This window comes from Zalophus californianus, chromosome 12, assembly GCF_009762305.2.
Source record: "Zalophus californianus isolate mZalCal1 chromosome 12, mZalCal1.pri.v2, whole genome shotgun sequence".
Taxonomy (NCBI): domain Eukaryota; kingdom Metazoa; phylum Chordata; class Mammalia; order Carnivora; family Otariidae; genus Zalophus; species Zalophus californianus.
This window is the reverse complement of record NC_045606.1, coordinates 21,287,186-21,310,617: the sequence shown is the minus strand read 5'-3', so window position 1 is coordinate 21,310,617 and position 23,432 is coordinate 21,287,186. Positions and strand designations below refer to the sequence as shown.

At 41.8% G+C, this 23,432-nt stretch overlaps 1 protein-coding gene across 6 annotated transcripts in view; it reads left to right on the top strand.

The window, feature by feature from the left end:
* Positions 1–23,432, top strand: part of LOC113911138 (gamma-secretase activating protein) — a 91,598-nt gene that overhangs the window by 54,272 nt on the left and 13,894 nt on the right. For all 6 annotated transcript variants that reach the window (XR_003516372.2, XM_027573287.2, XM_027573286.2 and 3 more), the window contains 7 exons: positions 1,825–1,894; positions 2,435–2,517; positions 5,678–5,731; positions 17,109–17,237; positions 18,086–18,144; positions 18,809–18,840; positions 21,236–21,297. Coding sequence is in view for 5 of the 6 variants with exons in the window: in XM_027573287.2 (XP_027429088.1) it covers positions 1,825–1,894; positions 2,435–2,517; positions 5,678–5,731; positions 17,109–17,237; positions 18,086–18,144; positions 18,809–18,840; positions 21,236–21,297 (489 nt within the window). In the remaining variant the exon portion in view is untranslated. The remainder of the gene's footprint in view (positions 1–1,824; positions 1,895–2,434; positions 2,518–5,677; positions 5,732–17,108; positions 17,238–18,085; positions 18,145–18,808; positions 18,841–21,235; positions 21,298–23,432) is intronic.

The window sequence follows — 23,432 nt, the reverse complement described above, 5'->3', positions numbered from 1 at the left end:
AAAATCATTTTTCTTTCTTTTTTTATTTTTTATTAACATATAATGTATTATTTGTTTCAGAGGTACAGGTCTGTGATTCATCAGTCTTACACAATTCACAGCACTCACCATAGCACATACCCTCCCCAGTGTCCACCACCCACCCCCCCATCTCTCCCACCCCCTTCTCTCCAGCAACCCTCAGTTTGTTTCCTGAGATTAAGAGTCTCTTATGGTTTGTCTCCCTCTTCGGTTTCATCTTGTTTCATTTTTCCCTCCCTTCCCCTATGATCCTCTGTCTTGTTTCTCAAATTCCTCATATCAGTGAGATCATATGATAATTATCTTGCTCTGATTGGCTTATTTGGCTTAGCATAATACCCTCTAGTTCCATCCACGTTGTTGCAAATGGCAACGTCTCATTTTTTTTGGCTGCCTAATATTCCATTGTGTGTGTATGTGTGTATGTATATCACACACCACATCTTCTTTATCCATTCATCTGTCGATGGACATCTTGGCTCTTTCCACAGTTTGGCTATTGTGGACATTGCTGCTCTAAACATTGGGGTGCACGTACCCCTTCGGATCACTACATTTGTGTCTTTGGGGTAAATACCCAGTAGTGCAATTGCTGGGTCGTAGGGTAGCTCTATTTTCAACTTTTTGAGGAAACTCCATACTGTCAAAATAATTTTTCTTACATAAAACCACTAGTAATTTGCTGTCTCTGACTTCCTATTACTTTCTTCTTTTTTTTTTCTTAATCTTACTTTCTTCTTTTTTTTAACCTAAGGAGAGCCATATTTTAAAGATCCTTTCAGAACCATCCGTATCTATTGGGCAATTTTTTTCTAATCTTTTACAGTTGTCTCACACATAGTTTTTTTTAGTGAGTGTTTTAGACATGCCTTTGAGTCTTTCTGAAGCATTCAACTTTTATTGACCAAACAGCACTCTTTTTGCTTCCATATTTCACTCGTCGGTGGTAATATTTTATTAAATTACCTAATTGTGAAGATAAATACAACCAGCATGAATAGGCTTAGAAATAAAAACAACCACTTACTGGGACGCCTGGGTGGCTCAGTTGGTTAAGCACCTGCTTTTGGCTTAGGTCATGATCCCAGGGTCCTGGGATGGAGCCCGGCATTCTCCCTCTGTCTGCCGCTCCCCCTGCTTGTGCGCTTTCTCTCTCTCTGACAAATAAATAAAATCTTAAAAAAAAAAACCCACTTATTTATTGGTAGGAGCAGAAATGTGAGAGTGCTCTGTGGCTAGGCAAGCCTCATAGTGTCTAAGGCTGGGAACAAGAAGTTTCAGTCCTCCAGCAGGTGAGGATGGTTGTGGAGACTGAGTTGTTGTTACAACATACCCTTGGGAGGACCATAGAGTGATGCTCATGAAGGTTAAGCGGTGTGCCAACGTTCACACTGATGTCTGAGCTGGACTCAAACCCAGGTCTGCTGCCTTCGAGCTTTGGGGTGTGATTTGGTTTGTTTTCTCTTGTATCCGCCAGCTCTTCACACTGGTACTTTGCTAAAACATGACCTACTCTAGCAAAAAAAAAAAAAAAAAAAAAAAAAAACATGGGGTTGAAGAAGGCTTATTTGAATTTCAGCCAAGGGCATTTATTTAAAAAAATATGTAAAATGGACCTGATTTATAAGACTGCTTAAGCCACAGTCTTGCATTATGTGCCTTGAAGGGAAGTGAGTATATTCTGCGGCAGTGCCAAAATAGATACAGAATTTTAAAAGATTCACATACATTTTGTACTTCTTTGGTGGTGGGGGCAGGGTGCAGATGTAAATACCAACAGATTTGTCTTCTTACTTTTTAAAGATTATTCAGTGGATTTCTGAGAACATCTCTGCCTGCCATTCATTTGACCTCATTCAGGAATTTATAATTGGTAGGTGTTGCTGATGGTGCATAGTAAGTTGAATCCTTGACCCTTTTGCTGGAGGGAAAGCAGCAAATTGATAATGGCTCAACCTGTCAAAATGTTGGTTAGAAGCATTTCTTTTTCTTCTTCTTTTTTTTTTTTTTTACTCTATTTCAGTCAGCAGCTAATTAAATTTCGTTCTCTCATGGTCTTGTGAGAAGCTGTGACGGTTCGGAGACTGATGAGATACATTCTCTAACCTTATTAGTGATTTTTTTTTTTCCCAGTAAGATATAAAAAACTTTATTAGTTCAGTTTCTGTGTGAAGCGGAATAATGTCATTTTGGGCTAGATATAAGTGCCAAATAATTTTTTTTAAATGATTCTCACTGTAAAGAGCAGAACTTGAACATTTCATAAAGGTAGAACCATAATGGTTAGCCTTTTAAAGATAAGGATAAGGCAATAAAAACGTTTTGGGGGTTTGCTTGTTTTGGTGAATTACAGTGTCTACTGCCTTATTAAACCATGTCTTTCTTTTTTTTTTTCTTTCAAAAATCTACTCAGCTTCTTCGTATTGGAGCATATACCCAGAGACAAGCGACATGGATAAACTTTTGCCATATTCCTCAGTGCTCGCTTGGAATACAGTAAGTTAACGCTTTGTATTATGTAATTAAAATCGATTCACAGTTGTGGATGAGTTGTAGGACATCCCTGTCACAGTACCCATGGCTGTGATTTCATTTGTTTATTTTGACTGGTAAGGATCTGAGTTGGAGTTTCCTGGCAGAAAAATAATCGTGACTCCTTGCTGTTAGCCAAAGGTAGTGATATAAAATAGGAGAATTGAAGGAGAAGGTACAGGATATGTGTCACTCGTCTTACTACTAAGCAGAATGAAGCCTCTGTCATCTTCAAATGGTATTTTTTTTTTTTTTTAGCAACTGGAGAGGATTAAAATATTTTTATAAACCTAAGGAATGGCGGGACCACTGCTATTGTTGTAGGCTGTTCTATTTCCTAAGTAGATTGACCCCTTTTCCCAGCCTCATAAAGAAAATCTGTAATAACTGTAGAGCCTCAAGTTCAGTAAAAGTTGGTAATCTTAAGCAAATTCACTCCATTCAACCTTTTCTTCCTCTTGGCCGTTCCTCCCAATTTTTCTTTTTTCTTTTTTTTTTTTAAGATTTTATTTATTTATCAGAGAAAGAGAGACAGAGGCAGGCAGAGGGAGAAGCAGGCTTCCCGCGGAGGAGGGAGCCCAATGCGGGACTCAATCCCAGGACCCTGGGATCATGACCCGAGCCGAAGGCAGATGCTTAACCGACTGAGCCCCCCAGGCGCCCCCCTCCCAATTTTTCAATGGGGAGGTGCTGAGCTAAAATTTTGTCTATTTTCTCTAGAACATGGTGTAGTAAACTGAGATTTGTTGGATCAGAAAGTGAAAACCCCGAAAAAGGTTCCAGGCTGCCCCTGAAAAAGGTTTCTTCTTTCATACTTAGATGTTAGAATTACATGTTTAGTATTGAGGCAGAGGTTTATATCAAAAAGGCATTTAGGAAAATAAATTGAATTTAGGTAACACAGACATTGGAAAATAAGTACTGGGCTAAATTGTGACACTTGCCCATTTTGTATTTAGACTATCTAAATAGAGGCAGGTATGTCTGTCTGATTAATTTCTAAATGTTTGGTATGCACAGTGGTAGTGTTTTCCTAAAGGCCCTTCTGTCTTTTACCGTTAAGGGTTATTAAATGTTCTTGCCTCACTGTAGAATAACAAGGGAAAGATGAACTCATTCCATCTCCAAGCACTGTTTGCTTTGAGAACTCTTGTGAATATACATGCAGCGTCTATGGTGATGTGGCAGGAAGTTTGCAGGTTAAACCACAGGGAGTCAGGAAATGCACGTCTCTGTTTCCTTCCCTCATCACCCAGCCCTGTCATCCTCCAGTTCAGTGTCTGGGAGGAGGGGACCGGGAACCCCTCTAGTTCCCAGAGTTGTGTTTAAAGATGGAGCACGTGTTAACTGGATGGTGTGTGAGAGGCTCATCTGGAGAGGCAGTTCCTCACTTTTGCATTTTTCACGACTGTGGGGCAGAGGAGCAATTGTAGACCTCCAGAGTGATGTCAGGAAGTCCTATGAGAGTTAATATAAAAAACCCACAGTTCTAACTACCATCTACTGAGCTTATTTTAGGGTTTACCACATTGCTCTAAACTTCAGGGTGTTGGAGTAGGTTACCTTAAAGGTCTCTTCTAATCCTGAAATTCTGAGTCCCTGCTTCTCTTTAGCAATGATGTAAATCATTTGCCTTTCCTTTTTCTAATCCACAAATGCTCTTATTCCTACACCTTAATAAACACTTGCCAGAATAAAAAGTATTAATATCATAAAACTATTAATATCATACTTCTGTATGGAGACAGATTATCTCTGTAAATAACTGAATTGGATTTTTTTTAAGATACTAGAACATATGGTGCTCTTTCATATAAATGATCCTGAATTATGCTTTGCAAACAATTAGCCTTGTTATTCCTATTTTAAGACCTAAAGCTGTAGTGAGATTTTAATGCTTTTTTGAAGTGTCTTCTCTTACCGAGTAGTGATAAGTGAAACACAAAATATATTCTTAACACAGGCTTTCTGTGGTCACAGTGGACAACTCGGTTGTTTGAATATTCTGGAAACTTATTTCTACATTGCTGTGGTACCCCTTTCCACAGGAATGTTGTATATCAGTAAAAATCTAGTACATTTAAGTTCTAAACAAATAGAAGATTTTTTTTCTACAGAACACTTTCTAAATTATTTTCTCATATATCATCTACTTTTTTTTTTAGAAAATGAAAGATGAATTCACTAGCTGAGAGGCTAATCTACATGGTTAATATAGAAACACACTTCCAAAATAACTGAATGAAGGGCCATTTTGGAAGTTTATATTTTTATTGAAATTTGTTTTAATGCTCACAATGTTATAATTCAGATTTCCTGATATGGATTGTACATCTTTCATATTTGCCATGGTGATACTGCTGCATCAGCTCTTTTTGGATATCTTTTATTTCTGAAATTATGGTAGAGGATGAAGTGAAGAAAAATTTTCCACTAAAGTAAAAAAAGAACCCCATTAATTTTGGTTCCTTCTAGGGAGGCAGGGGCCAACTATAATATAATACATTTAAGCAAAAGAGAAGAAGAGGGAGGAAGAAACAATAAACAAAGAAGGAACGTGTCCCCCTTATTATTGCATTTGATAGTGCACGTGTAATTTGCCTCATTTGTTCTTAAAAGGAAATGTGTAAATAATACACTATTTGCTCCATATTCCTAATAGTCTTCTCCTTTCCTTCAGAGACTGTCGTCTTTTTTTTTTTTTTTTAAGATTTTATTTATTTATTTGATAGAGAGAGAGACAGCGAGAGAGGGAACACAAGCAGGGGGAGTGGGAGAGGGAGAAGCAGGCTTCCCGCTGAGCAAGGAGCCCGATGCAGGGCTCGATCCCAGGATCCTGGGATCATGACCTGAGCCGAAGGCAGACGCTTAACGACTGAGCCACCCAGGTGCCCCAAGACTGTCCTCTATTGTAATCATGACTTTAAAAAATATTTCCCTTCCCAAGGCAAGAGATGGGTTGTGTTCACTGTTATTTATAAACCCTAAGGTTTATTTAAAGTAGAGGTTAGCAAACTGGGAGCTGCCCTCAGCTTCTGTCTGTGCAGAAAACACTTCCTGAAGGCTCAAGCTTGTGGTGGTTGATATGTTTAGCAGTTGTGTGTGTGTTTTTCCCCCACCCTAGGAAATTCCTGGAATAACCCTTGTGACGGAAGAGATCCCATTGCCTTTCATGAAGGTAAGTCCTTCCAGGGAGAGACAAAAGCACATCGTGCATGGCTTCCTTGCTGGCCTCCACACTCAGCTGGAGTTCCAACTCTGCTGCCCCAAGTATGATGGTGGTTCCCAAAGGGCTTGTAGAGAAAGGGGGAGATTGGAGGTAAGGGGTAGGGTAGGGTTAGTTCTCTAGAAAATCCTTCCTAAGGGGTTGAGTCATCACTGAGGATGATATTATGGCAATTCTCAGGAATACCCTTTGGAGAGGGACGTTTTCTGAAGATGGAGAATTATGGGGCTCAACCTAAACCACATAGAACTCGTCTTTTCCACTGCGCCTCAAACCAGTCCACACTGGAGGAGTTCTTGTACATTATCCTTAGAGGACCTGGTAGCTGCTTCTTACTTCATTTTTGCCCCCTCCACAAGCACGCACGCACAAATACACACACACAGTCTTAAACCCATTAAGTAACCTGGGCTGGGATTATCTAATTTCCTTCTGGTTCTAAGAACAGCTTTTCTGTTTCTCAAAAGTGACCTCTGTTGGCTCCGTATGTGGTCTCTGTGAAGCTTCTTTCTGCACACCTCCTTCCTGCCGCTAAGTGGTAGCTTTTAGTGTCTTGCTGTAATCTGGTGGTTTCGGAAGAGTTTCTGAGCACAATAGGGAGAATGGGGTGCGGTGGGTGAGTAGAAAAGAATATGTATGTAGTTAAAAACTGGAGAGTATTTTACCAGTTTCCTTGAAGCTCCTTTGTTGTTTTCGGCGTCGCCTCCTGTTAATTATAGCTTGGTGTGTAGAGGGAAATCTCAACTTTTGTCAGCAGGCAGCTCACTGCGCTGCTTTTCTCTTATTTACGTTTGATTCTTTTGGATCCACGGAGGGCAGGCCAGGCCTGGACAGCGCGGGGAAAGCCGAAAGCCGTGAGGTCTGAGGTCCCGGTGATACCCTGGGAGTGGGAGAGGGCCGACTGGGGCAGGTTTCGCGGTTCCAGGTTTTGGTCCTAAGAAGGGTCTTTCAAGGAGACTGACAGCTGGTGGTTCTGGGCCATAGCCTGAGACCACTGTGAAGCCCTCCAAAGGGAGGAAGAGGAAGGGAAAAGAAAGGTTTGATTAATAGCTGAAAACATTCTTATTAAGAGCCTCCATCCTTTCATTGTATTGTTTCTGCTTTTATCACTAGTCCCACCAACCCCGTAATGTGTTTAATGGGCACACAAGAAACCAGTGAAGAGAATTTAATTTATTTTAAACATTTTATTTATTTATTTGCCAGAGAGAGAGAGTACAAGCAGGTGGAGTGGCAGGCAGAGGGAAAGGGAGAAGCAGACTCTCGGCTGAGCAAGGGGAGCCCGATGCGGGGCTCGATCCCCCGGGACTCCAGGATCATGACCTGAGCCCAACGCAGTCGCTTAACCAACTGAGCCACCCAGGCGCCCCAGTGAAGAGAATTTTAAAGAGAAAGTAGTGTCACCCGTAATTCTACAGTTTTTAACATACCAACTGTCAGTCCCCTCCCCCCCGCCCGCGTTTCTTCCTGGCCTTTGTCATAGTAGTGACAGCCATCCAAAGATCTATAATAAAGGTCGCCAGTTGTATCAGACAGTCTTCATGCTGCTATGGGAACTTCGTAATTATGACCTGTAATGGCTCCAGAGGATTCTGCTGGGTTGTTGTGTCCTAATGAATTATTTTTCTGTTTTGACACATTTAGTTTGTCTCTAGCCCCCATTTAAAAAAAAAATGGCAGTGAATATTTTCATCTAGACAGTTTTTCCTTTGATTTATTCCTCCAAGGTTAAATGTCCAGGAGTATTGCTGGCCAAAAGGCTATGACAGTTTTGAAAGCTTTTGATTCTTATTGCCAAATTGGTATTCAAAAAAAAAGTTGTGATTAAGTTACAAGGAATTTATGAGTTTATCAGTTTTGCTACAATCTTATCGCCATTGTGTATTTTCATTTTAAAAATTAAGTATAAAAGAGTGATGTGAAGGTTCTCTCAATTTTTTACCCATTAGCTTATTCTAAGAATATGATTGGCTTTGCTCAGGAACAAAGTGGCTTATTTCTTTTTTCTTTTTGTGTGTATGTGTGTGTAAAATGATGCATTTTTATTATTCATATTTTTTTCTCCCCTGATATTCACTCTGCCATCTCCCTTTTTTCTCCTCTCCTCTAATTATCTTTAGCGTTTGGCCCTGCAGACAGATGTTTCCCATTAACCATTCCCAGACACGCTCGGGAGCTCCCTCACTTCTCCACGTGTGTCTACATGCTGGTAGGAAGTGGTACACAGCACACTTTCCAACTGTAGGTCTCGTCACCACCTTGTCCACGCAGACGCAGATGCGATCTGTCAGGGAAGGCAAAGGTGCGCTGCTGGGATGGGCCTTGAGCTCTGGAGGAGATGAGATGGTACTCGGTTCGGTTTGACCGGCTCCCCAGCCCCTACCCCAGTCACTCAGCATGGGAGACACAGGACACCTGGCTCTGATCTTTCTCATTTGTTTCCTCATTGCTGTTTGCACAATACCCCTCACTAGAAGCCGCTGCCTTTGACCTACTTCTTCTACCCCAAGTCTCAGCTTAATTATATTGCGATGGACCTGCTTGCAGGGGCACATCCCACCCTTGGCTCCTCCCTCCCCAGCCCCAGTTATAAGAGTGTTCTCGCCATGCTTTTTTCTTTTTGTGTGTATGTGTGCTATGGGAGTTGGCTCTGAGTACCTATGACCTGAATCACGAGTTGCCTTTCGAAATGAATGCAAGCTTGCTGCCAGACTTTCCACGAGGCCCAAGGGACCCTATTTACTCTCACCACACTTGCCTCCATTCTCCTTGGTAGATGACTGCCCTGATAAGGAGTCTGGAGAGGGACGAGCAGAGTGAAGCTAGATAAGCACTTTCTTCCTGCTCTCTCTGCAAAGAATTCTCCCGTGGAGTACTTTACAAATGTTTAATATAGGAATATGTAATTTAACGTGGCATAAACCAGTTAAATTAGCAGTTTATCACCTGAAAGACAAGTGGTTTCCTTACTTTATAAAATGGTTTCCAAAAGAATTTTAAACAATTAAGTAGTATATTGAAACAAGGTCCTTGCCTTTAAAAGCAGTGTTATCAAGAGTGACCTTCCCGGGGCGCCTGGGTGGCTCAGTCGGTTAAGCATCTGCCTTCGGCTCAGGTCATGATCTCAGAGCCCCGGGACTGAGCCCTGCATTGGGCTCCCTGCTCCGCGGGGAGTCTGCTTCTCCTTCTCCCTCTGCCCCTCCGCCCTGTATGTGTTTTCTCTCTCTCTGTCAAATAAATAAAATCTTTAAAAAAAAAAGTGACCTTCCCACGAAGGATTTTAACCCTTCATAAAACATGGTTTTCTCTAGGGAAGTGGCAATTTTCATGAAAGGTTTAAAATTACCCTTGATTTTATAGTGAGAAGAGAAACTATTAAAACCATCTGACCACAGGAAGCCCGTAAAGATTAGAAAATATATAGAAACAACTTACTGGAATATAAAGATAAAAGGTGAATGAGCATGCCACAAATGGAGAAATGGGAGTATTTTTATGTATTTTTTAAGCCAGACATCTTCAGTTTCATTTTATAAAGTAAGGAAAACTTTTCGTCATTTGTTTAGATTAACTATCTGACCCAGAGACTGGGAAGGCCAGAAAGACTTAAATGCCCTTCCCACTTAGGTCCACTCAGAACTCATTGTGTTACTTCACGTGTCTATCAGGGGGTCTCAAGTGCCCCTGCACAATTGGGAAAACAATAGTTGGCACCTGGGCTCTTCCCCAATCATTTAATTATGCTTCTTCACTTACGAAATGTTTTAAGAATACTCTTTTAATTGGGCAGAGCATGAGTATAATTAATTGCTTAGGGAAATACAAAAGACTTTTATCCTTGACCCTCCCAATACAGAGAACCACCATCATTTAAATAAAAGTTTTGTTAGGGATCCAAAGTATCAACAAAACTACAATGTAACAGCTTACAATTTTTTTAAAAATGAGGATTGTTGCTTTGATAACAATGTAGTACCAGAAATGTCCATGGGTTATGTGGGAAATATTAATTGATTTTGCAAAGTCCAGTTTGTACATATATGATACTATAACTAGAAATATACATTTGGTCTTCACCCATGACTCCTGGCACGGAGTTCCTAAAATCCTTGTAATTTCCTAACTGATAAGAGCTACAGGGACGTCTTTTGTTATATTTAGTGTTTGTTCCCAGTTCCTGAAATAACACAAAAGTGAAAAGAATGTCTTTTGTTATTCAGAGCAAGCCCCTTTCAGCTACACCTGAGTTATGTTAAGGAGGTAATTTTTTGGAAAGCACCTAAGACTGGGGGCTGGTTGCCTAAAGAATCAAAAGTATGATTAGAAGGTTGGAACTTTTTTTTTTAAGATTTTATTTATTTATTTGACAGAGAGAGACACAGTGAGAGAAGGAACACAAGCAGGGGGAGTGGGAGAGGGAGAAGCAGGCTTCTCGCTGAGCAGGGAGCCTGATGCGGGGGCTCCATCCCAGGACCCTGGGACCATGACCTGAGCCGAAGGCAGACGCTTAATGACTGAGCCACCCAGGCGCCCCAGAAGGTACCCCCTCCCTCCTCTCACCTCGGGAGGTAAGAGAGGGTGGCCTAGGAGATTGAGTTCAGTCACCAATGGCCAGTGATTTAATCAATCCTGCCTAGGTAATGGAGCCTCCACAAAGAACTCTTAGTGAAGGAGTTTGGAGAGCTTCTGAGACAGATGAACGCGTGAAGGTGTGGGAGGGTGGTTTGCCTCAAGAGCGCATGGAAACTCTGAGCCCTTTCCCCCGTGCCTGGTCCTAGCCATCTCTTCAATCTGGCTGTTCCTCAGTTGTATGCTTTTACCAATGTATAATAAGTAAATGTTTTCTTGAGTTCTGTGAGCTACTCCAGTGAGCTGTCAAACCCAAGGAGGGTGTCTTGGGAGCCCCCAATTTATAGGCAGCTTGTGGGATCCAATACTGTCTTCAGGTCGGTAGTGTCAGAATTGAGTTAAATTGTAGGACACCCAGGTGGTGGTGGAGGGTTGGTGGATGTGTGTGTGTGGGGGGGTGGTGAGGGGAACTCCCACATTTGGTGGCCAGATGTGAAGTCTTCTGTGAGTAGATTATTGTAGAAGAAAAAAAAGAACATATTTTCTGGGACAGTGAGTTATGGCCAGTTAATATTGTCAAACATTTTCTGATGGTACAAAGAAATATTACTTTTTTTTTTAAGATTTTATTTATTTATTTGACAGAGATAGCAAGAGCAGGAACACAAGCAGGGGGAGTGGGAGAAGGAGAAGCAGGCTTCCCACTGAGGAGGGAGCCCAATGTGGGGCTCGATCCCAGGACCCGGGGATCATGACCTGAGCCGAAGGCAGACACTTAATGACTGAGCCACCCAGGCGCCCCAAGAAATATTACTTCTTAGAAACAGAGCACCAGGCTGGTATATTCATTCCTGTCATATCTGCAGAGATGGGGGTACCTTCAGTTTATACCTCAGATGATGAAATTGAGGAACAGATGCAGCCATTAGGCTGTGCTGCTCTTCATAGGTTTGGTTGGAGATGCACTGTTTAATGCTTAAGGTTGAAAGGAGAGAAATATCTTCGCCTTGGCTTTCTCAGGGCATTTGTTGGTTATGAGATGAAACAGTTTAGAGCCATATTTAGTGATTACATTAAAAATACAGCCCATTAAAAATGGCTAAGAGAGGGGCGCCTGGGTGGCTCAGTCGGTTAAGTGTCTGCCTTCAGCTTGGGTCATGATCCTGGGGTCCTGGGATCGAGCCCCCTATCTGGCTCCCTGCTCAGTGGGGAGTCTGCTTCTCCCTCTCCCTCTGCCCCTCCCCACTGCTTGTGCTCTCTCTCTCAAATAAATAAAATCTTTTAAAAAAAAAAAAAGGCTAAGAGAACTACCCAGCTGGGCAAAGAAGAGAGATTGTATTTTTCTAGATGTGGTGAAGAAAGAGGACATTAATTTATCAGTAGGAGAACTGGCACTTGCCACATGCGGTCCCCTTTGCAGGAAGCCTCAGGAGTTCCAGTCACTGGTCAGTATGGATCTGATGGTCTGCTCAGAGCATTTGGGCTTAGTATGGTGCTTTGCTAGTTTCATGGACACACAGGTGTTTCTATTTTATTGTCTGTGCTGGAGGTAGGAGGGCACTGTGTTTCTCTGGGCTGCAAATGGAAGTTGACACTGAGATGGAATCCACTGAACAGCCAAATTGGATTGATGCTTTAGTTCTGCTAGTTGAGCCCTGGCGTCGAGAGTGAAGGTTTTCTCTGAGTTGGCCTCTTCTCTTCTAAGAAGATGAGGGTTAATCAGCAGATGTAGGACCAAAGCCAGAGGGCTTTTTAGAAATGAAAGGCAGATTGTTTTTTTCCTGGCAGTAATTTGCAGATGAACCAGTACCACAGGGCTTTTTTTTTTTAATCTCCTAAAATCAACTAGCAATCAAAATCATAGATGGGGAACAATCCCTTAATGTAACCCTCTGGTCCTTTTGTTCAATTAATAATTTTGATGGGTTTCCTTTGGTAATTATTTCATGTCCTCCTAAGAGACAAAATGAGATTTTTTTTTTTTAAGTAATCTCCACACCCAACATGGGGCTCGAACTCACTACCCCAAGATCAAGAGTCATGTGCTCTACTGACTAAGCCGGCCAGGTGCCCTGATTTTTCAAGAAGAGACTTGGGATAATTTCCCTTCTTTCAAAATCAAACTTTAAAACTCCTTGTGCAGGAAAACACTTCTGGGGCTTCCTTGAGAATCTGATGCCTTCTCACACCAGCATCTCCCAGAAGTAGCTACATTCATGAGTATTTTCTTATAAAATATTTTTGTGTATTCTAAGGCTTTGTGCGCTCTTCTGAAGTAGCCTGCAGTGTGCTTCTTGGGCTCTTGGGGCCTTTACTTTGTGTCGATGCCATTGTCCCTGATGAACACTGTGTTCAGTTCACAGTGAGTTCCGTAAGTACCAACTGACAGATACAGGAGTGTTTTTTCTGTGCTCCCAGGTGGACTGTTCGGATGTGATTGCGCTGCTTCCACTCCTTCCCCCCATTCTATGTTCAAGCATCTGAAATTTTATCTTGGAGCTGCTTTAAGTCTCTGGGTTAATGAGCAGGTTGTTGTTAACTTGACATCTGAGATCCATCCTAGATTGGCTCTAACCTCCTCTTTAACCCTGTCTCCTATTAATTAACAACACAATCACACGTTTTCACACAGCTGGTTCTTCATCAGCCTGTAAGCCTGTAAGCACGAAGGTGAGGAAAACAACGTGAGGGTGGGTGGGAGACGGAGATTACCTGGGCAGGCTCAAGCAGTGTTCTCTGCCCTGGCTGAGCACTGGGGTTGCCCGGGGAGCTTCTGAAACGCAGGAAGCTCAGGTTGCCCCCCCACCACAGTTCAATATCTGGGGGATGCCAGCCAGGTGCATGCTAGAAGCAGATGTCTTCGCCACAGAGAATGAAGTGCTGTTGGTTGCTTTTTCTAATGCTCTGCCTCTGATCTAAACCCAGAATCCACATTCTTGTCTCAGTCTTTGCTCACTCCCGAAGGGCCCCTGGAATCTGGAACATCTTCTCCTTGTCTTTCACTTACTCAAATCCATTTTCAAACTCTTGAGTCTTATCTATTACCCAGGCTTCCAAATAGACCTTCTAATTTACAGTGATCTCCGAGATTTTTCATAACTTAAAAAATCCTATCACTCTTTGATAGGGCGCCTGGGTGGCTCAGTCGGTTAAGCGTCTGCCTTTGGCTCAGGTCATGAGCCCAGGACCCTGGGATCATGTCCCAAAATCGGGCTCCTTGCTCAGGGGGGAGCGTTCTTCCCCCTCTCCCTCTGCCTGTCACTCCCCCTGCTTGTGCGCGCTCTCTCTGTGTCAAATAAATAAAATCTTAAAAAAAATATATCACTTACCTCATAGATACCATGTAGTGACATATGCCACTAATTGTTTTCGTCTACATTGTAACATCCCGCCCGGTGACCTTCTTGAAAGACTTACAGGTGTATAGTAACATTTCCTGGACTCTAGGTGAACAGTGTTTCTAATTTAAATTTTTTTGTTTGTTTGGGTTTTGTTTATTTTTTAAACTCTGATCCTTTTCCTTCTAACTCAGGGGTTTTGAACTATTGTAGGTTATGGATTCCTTTGAACATGTGGTGCAAGCTGTAGACCTCGTCCCCAGAAATGTGCTCCCACAACTCACTCCATTCTGCATACAGTCAGTGGGTTCCAAGCCTCTTTGTAGCCCATCCATGGACTTGTTTTAGCTGTTTATTCTCAGCTGAGAAAAGGGATTTTTTTTTTAATTGGGGCGGAGGGGGAAAGAAGGTCGCTTGGGAGAGATCTTTTCTTAGGAGTTACAGTGTGTGCGTGGGGTCTTCTGACAGGACAGTGACATTCAGCCCGAGGGGAAGAGGCCCTTTGACGGGTAGGAGGGCACCCATATTCCTCATGACCACAGGACCACATGTGTGGTGACACAGTGTGGTTGGTCCCTCTGGGACCACGGGGTGGGGCTGCTGCGACAAAGCAGGCAGAGCTAATATCTTGACCAACCACTAGATGTCACCACAACACCAATTAGTTGTGGGGCTCTGACGTTAGTGGGCCTGAACCCAGCAGCAGAAGAGCAGGAAGCTGCAGTGACTTCCTGTTAGGCACTTACTATGGCCAAATGTTGGCAGAATTTGCTTTCGTTATTATTTTTTTCAGTAGGAGGAAGACCAGAGGGTGGATAAAGATATATTAATTATAAATAAGTTGAAACGGGAAGTAAAGGTAAGTGAGGTGGGTCAATCAGGAAGAGTGATGTGACACCAGGGTTCCAGTTTCCCCTAGAAATGACCTTTTCTTGGAAATAGTTTTTCTTGTCTCTGTGAGAAGGGATTTTGGCTGGATGGGCCTTTCAGGCTTCTAAAACAGCACGTTAATATTATTATGTAATTTACCGATACTCCAAAATTCATTTTGAACCAATAGTGACTGTTCTTTCAATAAGAATTCAGATAATGTGCTATTAGTTAACATAAGGGCATTTTTCTTGATTGAGGCATATTTTATTTAAGTTATCTTTTTTTTTTTTTTTTTTTTTGCAATATAGCCAACTCTGTTACCACACTAGGCATTAGCTTAATTTGTTTTACAGCTATACATTGAACTCTTGGCCCTAGTCAATTCTTTTACAAACACATATATTTTGGCAAGAAAGTGTATCATAAATCTATCTTCATTGATTTAAGAAAACAATGTGTGTCAGTATATCCTTTGATATCAGCCATAGAAACATTTTTCTAGATAATGTGTCCTTAGGCAAGGAAAACAAAAGCAAAAATAAACTACTGGGACTACATCAAAATAAGTTTTTGCACAGCAAAGGAAACCATCAACAAAACGAAAAAGCAACCTACTGAATGAGAGAAGATATTTGCAAATGATATATCCAACAAGAGATTAGTATCCAAAATATATAAAAAACTTCTACAACTCAACACCCAAAAAACAAATAATCCAATTTAACAATGGGCATAGGATCTGAATAGACATTTCTCCAAAAAAGACATACAGATGGCCAACAGACACATGGAATGATGCTCAAAATTACTCATCATCAAGAAATGCAAATCAAAACCACAATGAGATTTTACCTCACTCCTGTCAGGGTGGCTAGAATCAAAAAGACAAGAAATAACAAGTGTTGGTGAGGATGTGCAGAAAAAGGATTTCGTGCTCTGTTAGTGAAAACGCAAATTGGTGCAACCCCTGTAGAAAACAGTATGGAGGTTCCTCAAAACATTAAAACTAGAATTACCATATGATCCAGTAATTCTACTACTGGGTATCTACTCAAAGAAAATGAAAATACTAATCTGACAAGATAGATGCACCCCAGTGTTTATTGCAGTATTATTTACAATAGCCAAGATATGGAAGCAGCCCAAATGTCCATCCATAGATGAATGGATAAAGAAGTGGTATACGTATACAATGGAATATTGCGACAACATGGATAGACCTATAAGTATAATGCTAAGTGAAATAAAAGTCAGGCAGAGAAAGGCAAATACCACATGATTTCGCTTATATGTAAAATTTAAGAAACAAAACAAATAAAAAGACATAAAAGCGACTCTTAATTACAGAGGACAAACTAGTGGTTGCCAGAGGGGAACTGGGTGGGGGGGGATGGGTGAAATAGGTGAAGGGGATTAAGAGGTACAGACTTCCAGTTATAAAATAAATCAGTCTTAGAGACGAACCGTACTGCAGAGGGAATCTAGTCAATAAGATTGTAATAATAGTTGGTGACAGTTGGTGACTACACTTACTGTGGTGAGCACTGAGTAATGTATAGAATTCTTGAATCACTGTATTGTACTCCTGAAACTAATATAGCATGGTATGTTAATTATACTTAAATTTAAAATTTTTTAAATTAAAAAACAGGAGCACCTAGGTGGCTCAGTTGGTTAAGCGTTTGACTCTTGGTTTCAGCTCAGGCAATCTCAGGGTCATGGGATAAAGCCCTGCATCGGGCTTCGCGCTCCGTGGGGAGTCTGCTAGAGAGTCTCTCTCCCTCTTCCTCTGCTCCACCCACTCTCACGCATTCTCTCTCTCTCTTAAATAAATAAATCTTAAAAAATTAAAAAACGTTTTGTATCAATACATCCTTCAGTATTAAAAACTGTATTAGTATTGCATTGTATTTAAAAACGAATATAATGGATACAATATTGCTTCAATTATAGCAACATGTCAAAGACCTAGATAGGATGCCAAAAAATCTGTTTTGAAGTTTTGGAGTATTTGACGACTGAATGTAAAACCAGTTCACTCCACCTTTCTGATTCCTAGGTTTTGAAAGACATCTTTTGGAAGTAGATAAACTTAGCAGGAAAGTAAGCCCCTTCCATGTGCTATACGTCTTATGCACATTCTCTGACTGGATATAGCATTGTTGACACGACCTAAGTCAGAAAAATGGGTCTCTGGAGAGGAAATGATCTGATGTGTTTAATACAACACTGGGTTTAATACAGGCTTCCCAACTTAGCCTTAACCCAGGTGACTCATGCTGGTTTGGGGAAGGGGGCAGTGGCTTTCTGTAAAAGGGGCAGAAAAGGAAATGGGGAAAGCAAGACTCTTTAAGTCTTACTATTTTAGAATTCCTGCAGGTGGAGAATGCCGTCTTTCGTGGGAAGAATTCACTCAGAAATGCTGCCCTCTAAGAGCTGAGGAAGTAAGGCGAGCCTGGCTTTGCCGCAAGGCTCGGGTGGTCCTTGCTGATTGGTCGGGGCCACGGGTCCTGCTTCTCAAGCTCACCAATGCTTTTTGTCTTCTGCAGGTGCACAGCTTTAAGGGCTACTGGGAAAAACTGAACTCCAACCTGGAATACATTAAGTACTCCAAGCCACACTTGCTCTATAACAACAGCATGGTCCAGAGAGAATGGCATAGCCTGATCTCAGAAGAGGTTTGTGTGGATTCATAAGAATAAAGCAAGAAGCAAAAGTATAGTGCATCAGATGAGGTGATGCCCTTACGTCCTAAGGCTGGCTTCAATTTACCCCACTCTCCCTAACCGCCAGGCCCTTTTGCGTTGTTGCAAGAAGACCACAGTGCATCTCTGATCTGTCTTCTCTTGAGGAGGAAAATCAAGTGCACAGAGGTTAAGGGGCACACGCAGCATGTTCAGAGTAGAAGTGAGATTAACATCCCGGTCTTTCCTGTGTTCTTGCGTTGCTTGTATAGTTAAAAATTGATTTAAAAAACCTAAGTGTTCCCAAATTAGTGGTTACTAGGGGTTATGGATAGTTGAAAGAAGAGTGGCTGGGACTGCAACACAAGGGAGCACGAGGGAGGGCAACATAAGGGAGATCTTTGGGGGGATGGAACAGTTCTGTATCTTGATCGCGGTACATGAATGTACATCCGCGATGAAGTGACGTAGGACTATACACTCATTCTAGCAATATCCATCTCCTGATTTTGGTATTGCACTATAGTCCTTTATATAAGATAAAAACGGGGGGGGGAGGGTGAAGCGCACATGAGATCACTCTGTAGCATTGTATGTAGTCGTAGTGTTACTGTACATAACACAACACTGTCTAGTTGATTTGCAACTTCCTCTACATCTATAATCATTTCAGCCTAAAATGCTTTTTTAACTAATTTTTAAGAACGTAGGTGTTTTGAGTACCTGGAAAGTATATTTCTTTTTTCTGAAACTCTTTACTATATCGCATTATGTCCTTGGTGTGAAAAATGGCACCCACAAAACCTCTACCTTCCACACCTCTGACATGTTCTCCCTTCTAGAAAACAGGAAGAAGAAGGTCCATGGTGTATGTGAGGAATATTCTTGATAATGCAATGAAGTAAGTAAAATTAGGGATTAGTGTACCTATTAGATGGCTGTTTTTTGCAAGTACTTTTTTGGATACCTTTCATGGAAGTAGCTTCCTTTTGTTGAGTATCCTCAACAAAATGATGCCGTCGGCTTAATGAATGCAGCCACCTTGGCCCTATTCTCGAGTTTGGTGCTAGAACTTCTAGTGGGAAAATTGTATGTGTTAAACCTTATAGGCTTGCATCCTGAGGCCGGATGAATTATAAGCGATAAGTGGTAAAGAAAGCCCTTACTAAAGTAGTAAGCACTTAAAGGGGGTAGAGACAGTAGTTTCATTTAAAATGTGTTAGTGGGCTGATGAGCTGGCTCTTATTTTGAAAGCCCATTTTCTGGATAGATGAGTCATCTCAGAGTGCTACAAGTACAGGCCCATTCCAACCCTGTTCTATTTTGTTTCCATTATTTCCAATAACTGAGTGCTGCGATTGTTCTAAGTTATTGTTAGCGCTAAAGGGTTTTGAGATTTTATAATTGCCTAATGTGGCTTTTGCCAAGTTGATTAAAGTGTTTGAGGTTTTCGGCCGCCTGAGAACAGTTTCTGCAGTGGTTTTATGGAGGATGTCTTTGTATGGTATTGTGGCTTTTTTTTTTTCATCTTCCTATGTGAATAACGTTGGCTAATTTCTTTGTAGGGTGATTTCTAACCTAGAAGCAAGGAATTTGGGTAAGAAAAGACCTGTAATAAAGCCTTCTGGATTTCAGTCAGCGTTTGGTTTGTAACACGGTGTTTCCTACCCCTGTGGGTTGGCGAGAAAATCACGCTCAGTAGTTCAATGAAGGCAGCACCCTTTAATATCTCCCTGTTAGAGTGACCACCCAGCTCCTTCCTTGTCTGTCTTGGCACCGGGACCTTTAGGGACAGCTGCTGAATGTGCTTTTGCTGGAAGGGTCCCTGAGTGTTGGCTGTCTGGTTTTCATTATTTTTCTTCAGAACCTTGATCTACTTACTGTGCCCTGTGGCTGTACCCACAAGATGCACTTCGGCAGTTCCCCTGGCTTAGGCCTGCTTTCTTTCCAGCTGTCTGATCATACAGGGGTCTTTCATTTTGGTTAACATTTGGGTACTCCCCGGGCTAGGTCATAGGAGTGCAAAGATAGGAGTCTCTGGGTAAGCAGTGTGGTTATGGGGGAAGAGCATGGGCTTGGAGCCAGACAGAACTTGGCTTCAATTCCAGTCCAGCCTCATGTTAACAGTGTGCTCTTGGGCAAGCCATGTGTTCACTTCGTGCATTAACCTTTTCAGGGCAACGTGAGGAGGAAAGTGAGAGTGAATGGGGAGATGTGTATAGCGCCTTGTACAGCGCTTTGTGCATGAGATACCTCAGATGGCTGCTTTGTCCTTAACCTGTGAGGAAGAAATGCTAACATGCTGTTTCTAAACCAGGTGACGGGTGTTCTAGAACCACAGTGTGTGGGGGGGGATTTGGGTCAGGAGTGGGGATGGTTGGGAAGAGAGAGAGCTTAGAAAAGGCTTGCCAGAGGGAGTGACATCCGAGGTAAGTCTTGATAAATACCCTACAGGATAAAACTGGGGGAAGAGAAGGCTAAGCGAATCCGGGTACAAGCTTTTTGTGGTTTTTGTCGCTGGAACCCTTTCAGGCCTCATAAAGACCAGCCTCCATTTAAAAAGCTGTTATTTTTATATCCCACGTTTGTTTTATAGGCTTGGATGTCTAGGTGTATGCTGGGTGACCCTAACGGAAATGATTTTATACAGTGCATTGTGGGACATGCTGCAGCTGTGCACACAGATCATGTGAACCAGGACAGTGAACTTGTCATCCAGCCCAGGGCGACAGAGCCTGTGCTCACTGAGCAATCCGGAGCGAACCAGCCTCCGGCTGTGTTTCCAGGCCGTCCATGCCCGGAGCCAGGGGTTCTCCCGCTAGCGGCAGGCAGGAGTCCTGCCCTGCAGCCGGGGTGTGAATGTGCCTGGCTCAGGCTTGCCCTTCTTGCCTAGCTAGAAAGTTTGCAGTATGGGAAATGTTGCCAGTTGTCAAGGTTTTTGTTGTGTCCATCACTCCTCTGCCCCTGTTGGAGCTCCGACTTCTGTAATTCCGCCGTTTGCATCCTGTGGCCAGTCATTCTCTCTGTGTGCACTTTGGAAACTTGTCCCTTCCTCTCACATGCTTGGCTTGCACTAGCACCCTAGGAAGAATGTCATCACTAACAGAAACAGAACAATCTGGATGAAATTCAGGGCTGTTGGTGTCCAGTTTTGAATTGCTTCATCTTAATCAGAAAGCTCGTGCGGGACCCAGGTAGGATTCATCCCAAGGGCGCAAGAGGCACCTGTGCTGTTCCACACAGTGTCATCAGCCCGCTGACCAGGGCAGCTCTGCTCTCTTGCCAGGTGCGGGCCTCAGCTGCTCTAGGAGAGGGGGCGCAGGGCACGCAGGTGTAGTTAGAGCAGTGTTAGGGCCCATCTTGCAACAAGATTGTGTGTGTCTGCCCCTCCAGTCTGCTGGTATAGTGCAAATCATGGCGGAGAAAGTGCCATCCGATTTAACCTTACACGTCACTTTTCCATCTTCAACTGGTTACCTTTTTAGTCGGATACCTTGTGTCAGTCAGAATTATTTGCTACAGTAATTGACAGGTCCCTTCAGTTCAGTGACTCCCAAAGTCACTAAACTATAGGGGGTCACAAGGAAGGCAGGCATGCAATCCTTCCACCAGGTCCCTGTCACAGAGTTTATGTCCCCCCTTGGGGTTAAGAGAGGGCCCAAGTGTCTCTAACTTCAGTGAAGCAGAGGTTCTTAGATGGTGGTGAGCTTTCATGTTGAAGAGAATTCAAAGCCAGAGCCTACTGGTGTTGGGAAATGTGTGCCTTGTTTTCTTTCTTTCCTGGTCTGTTAGAGTAGAGCTCTGTGTGTATCACCTGGGTGATAAGTTCGGCTTTCAGGAATAGGTCACACATCTAATGAAAAATTTCATCCTATCAGCAAAATGGTCTGTTTTCTCAATAACTCAGAGAAGGGAAACCCAGGTTGATTTCTCTTCTTCTAGCCCATTTCCCAAAAACCACTCTTCTTGACTATTGTTTTGTTTAATTTCAGAGCCAAGATTAACACCCCTCTTCCAGGAGGAAGACAACCCCCAGAGGCTGCTGATGGGACTGGTAAGTGGCCTGGGGGCCATTTGGGTGCTGCGAAACGATGGGATCCAAGAAAAGGGTAAAGAGCTAGATTGTGCTGCTCATGCTGACCTTATTTTTCACTCATTCTTTTAACACATAGCTGTTACCAGCCACTTGTAGGCCCTGTGTGCTCAATGTAAGCACCACAGATAGATTTCTGCACTTTTAGAATTTAGTGGGGGAGACAGATATAAATCAGTCACCGCCCAAAACCTCTAATTACAAAACATCATAAGGAAATGTACAGCATTCAGTGTTTAAAACAAGGAAAGAACAAGGTCTCTGTGGCATATGTATTTGGGGTTTAAAATACAATAGAATAAAGTTATCATTTCTCAAGAAGTCCTACTACTAGGAAGACCAAAGAGAGAGAAATCAAAATAAATGAATGGAAGAGAACTGATAAATAAATCCAAAATCTATTTCTTTACAAAAACTGATTAAAGAGACATCTGGAAAGTCTAGTAAAATATCTTTAATCCTGTGCAGGCTTAGGAATGGGACAATCTATTACCTTAAATATGGAAAGTTTTAAAATGTGAGAAAAACATGTGTAAATGCATATTCACGCATTTGAAAATTCCAGTTAAAGTTTCCTTGAGAAATAGAAATACCAAACTTGAGCCAAGAAGAAATAAAAATCCTTGAAAACATAATAACCATAAAATAATTTGAAAAACTTGTCAAAGATTATCCCCAGGGGCACCTGGTTAAGTGTCCAGCTCTTGATTTCTGCTCAGGGCATGTTCTCAGTGTCCTGAGGTTAAGCCCCATGTTGAGCTCCACACTGGGTATGGAGTCTGCTTAAGATTCTCTCTCTCCTGATCCCTCTACCCACCCCCCCACACACATGCACTCACTCTCTCTCTCTAAAAAAAAAAAAGATTATCTCCAAAAAAGGCACCAAATTATTTAATGAGTTCTTTCAAACTTTCAAGGATCAGGTCATACCCATACTATTTAAAGTATTTTTTGAAAAAAAGATGGGAAGCTTCTCAATCACTTTAAAAAACTAACATAACCCTAAAACCAAAATCTAACGACTTTTACTTTCATTTATTAACATAGATACTACAAGCTTAATCAAAATATTTTCCAGTGGTCCATTTGAAAAAATACAACATGGCCAAGTGGCCTTTTTTCCAAGAAGGCTTGTCATTAGCAAATGTATTAATGTAGTTCATCATATCACTAGGTCAAAGAGCGGGGAAAAAGATCATCTCTATAGGTGCTTAAAATTGATAAGTAAAATTCCACTCCTGGAATACACCAAATCAATAAGACAAAAATATTCTAATACTGATAGCTAACATCTTTTTAAATCAAATGTTGGGGTCATTCTTATTAATATCAGAAGGAAGTGGGGTGCGTGGGTGGCACAGTCGGTTGAACGTCCAACTCTCGATTTTGGCTTGGGTTGTGATCTCAAGGTCATGGGATCGAGCTCCCTGTCGGGTTCTGCGCTGAGCATGGAGCCTGCTTAAGATTCTCTCTCTCCCTCTCCCCCACTCCTGCCCCATGCACGTACTCTCTCTGTCAAAAAACAAAAAATAAGTTACAGATTCTTGCTATTTTCACTAAAATTTTACGTTCTGGAAATTCTATACAGTGCAATAAGAAACAAAAGTAAAAGAAGATGCTATGATTTTCCAGTGCAACAAACAAACAAAATAATCACCAGCGGAAATGGAAAGTATTAAGGAACAAGTTAATAAGCTGGTGATTCTAAATTTACTTTCTTTTTTATTAGGATTAACCAGTTAGAAAAATTAATGAAAAACATTATTCCATTTCCAAATCCTTAGCATCTAGGTTTAATAAAATTATAACAAAAAAGCCAATGAAGTTTCTCTGACAGTTGACCAGGTGACTCACTTGACAAAAAGGAGTGGAGCTGAGATTACTAGAGAGCTAAGTATGTTATTGATCTACAGTAATTGAAACAATATGGTGTTTGTACAAAATAAACAGGAGACTGACAGGAGACACTAGTTTAAATTTGAATCTTTAGTGTATGATAAAATTAGGCATTTAAAAAAAATCACTGGAAAGAAATAATTTTTAATCAATCAATAATAATTTAATTTAATTTAATAATAATAATTTAATTTAATAAT